Source organism: Procambarus clarkii, chromosome 4 (genome assembly GCF_040958095.1).
Source record: "Procambarus clarkii isolate CNS0578487 chromosome 4, FALCON_Pclarkii_2.0, whole genome shotgun sequence".
Classification (NCBI taxonomy): Eukaryota; Metazoa; Arthropoda; class Malacostraca; order Decapoda; family Cambaridae; genus Procambarus; species Procambarus clarkii.
Window position 1 is genome coordinate 54,019,186 of NC_091153.1, and position 1,849 is coordinate 54,021,034.

The 1,849-nt window shown below is 50.0% G+C and overlaps 1 protein-coding gene across 1 annotated transcript; it reads right to left on the reverse strand.

Moving 5' to 3' along the window:
• Positions 1 to 1,003: 1,003 nt before the first annotated feature.
• LOC138371680 (uncharacterized) lies at positions 1,004 to 1,849 on the reverse strand. The gene has a single exon (XM_069336687.1). The coding sequence runs from the start codon at positions 1,847 to 1,849 to the stop codon at positions 1,004 to 1,006; it is 846 nt and encodes a 281-aa protein (XP_069192788.1).

The following is a 1,849-nucleotide window of genomic DNA, read 5'->3' on the forward strand; positions in this document are numbered from 1 at the left end:
TCTGCGGCACAAGTCGACGTTCCCCGCCCGTCTTCACTGGCATACCGTCTGCGTCACAAGTCGACGTTCCCCGCCCATCTTCACTGACATACCGTCTGCGGCACAAGTCGACGTTCCCCGCCCATCTTCACTGACATACCGTCTGCGGCACAAGTCGACGTTCCCCGCCCGTCTTCACTGGCATACCGTCTGCGGCACAAGTCGACGTTCCCCGCCCGTCTTCTCTGACATACCGTCTGCGGCACAAGTCGACGTTCCCCGCCCGTCTTCACTGGCATACCGTCTGCGGCACAAGTCGACGTTCCCCGCCCGTCTTCACTGGCATACCGTCTGCGGCACAAGTCGACGTTCCCCGCCCGTCTTCACTGGCATACCGTCTGCGGCACAAGTCGACGTTCCCCGCCCGTCTTCACTGACATACCGTCTGCGTCACAAGTCGACGTTCCCCGCCCATCTTCACTGACATACCGTCTGCGGCACAAGTCGACGTTCCCCGCCCGTCTTCACTGACATACCGTCTGCGTCACAAGTCGACGTTCCACGCGCGTCATAACCAGAAAAATATTACTCCGCAGAGGATCCAACTATCTTCAAAATTGTGTTAAGTGGCCAACTTTATCACTGAATTGTAAGCTTTAAAAATAATGCACGAATATCAGAGAAATCTAATATCTCGACTCGAAATATATTTTTTTGGCACGGAAAGGTTCCAAAAATTCTTCATCACTCAATAAAGTAGTGCCTAATAATAATAATACAAATTAGAAGATATACATAAGAATAGTAATAATAATAATAGAGAGATTATACATAAAACATCAATAATACAGAGCAACACCAAACTGAATTACTATAATTTATTCTTAGTTTTATAAACTTATAACTTTATAAACTAAACGTATAGCATTTTTAAATTTATAACTTGACTTTCAGTTTTTATAAGGGCTCACCATAGCCCGTGTTACTTGCCCTGCTCCTGTACCATGTAAGGTACGGGCTCACTCTAGCCCGTGCTACTTGGAACTTGATCCGAGTAGCTGAATCTATAACAATAACCCTCCCCATCTATGGGGAAGAATAGGATCACCGTAGCTCCGATGAGGTAGCTTGGGATCACCGTAGCTCCCATGGGGTAGCTTAGGATCACCGTAGCTCCCATGGGGTAGCTTAGGATCACCGTAGCTCCCATGGGGTAGCTTAGGATCACCGTATCTCCCATGGGGTAGCTTAGGATCACCGTAGCTCCCATTAGGAAACTTAGGATCACCGTAGCTCCCATGGGGAAGCTTAGGATCACCGTAGCTCCCATGGGGTAGCTTAGGATCACCGTAGCTCCCATGGGGAAGCTTAGGATCACCGTAGCTTCCATGAGGTAGCTTAGGATAACTGTAGCTCCCATGGGGTAGCTTAGGATCACCGTAGCTCCCATGGGGTACCTTAGGATCACCGTAGCTCCCATGGGATAGCTTAGGATCACCGTAGCTCCCATGGGGTAGCTTAGGATCACCGTAGATCCCATGGGGTAGCTTAGGATCACCGTAGCTCCCATTAGGAAACTTAGGATCACCGTAGCTCCCACGGGGAAGCTTAGGATCACCGTAGCTCTCATGAGGTAGCTTAGGATCACCGTAGCTCCCATATGGAAACTTAGGATCACCGTAGCTCCCATGGGGAAGCTTAGGATCACCGTAGCTCCCATGGGGCAGCTTAGGATCACCGTAACTCCCATGGCGTAGCTTAGGATCACCGTAGTTCCCATATGGAAACTTAGGATCACCGTAGCTCCCATGGGGAAGCTTAGGATCACCGTAGCTCCCATGGGGCAGCTTAGGATCACCGTAGCTCCCAT

Coding starts and splice junctions, on each gene's coding strand:
- LOC138371680 (XM_069336687.1), bottom strand. CDS start 1,849: ATGGGAGCTACGGTGATCCTAAGCTGCCCCATGGGAGCTACGGTGATC.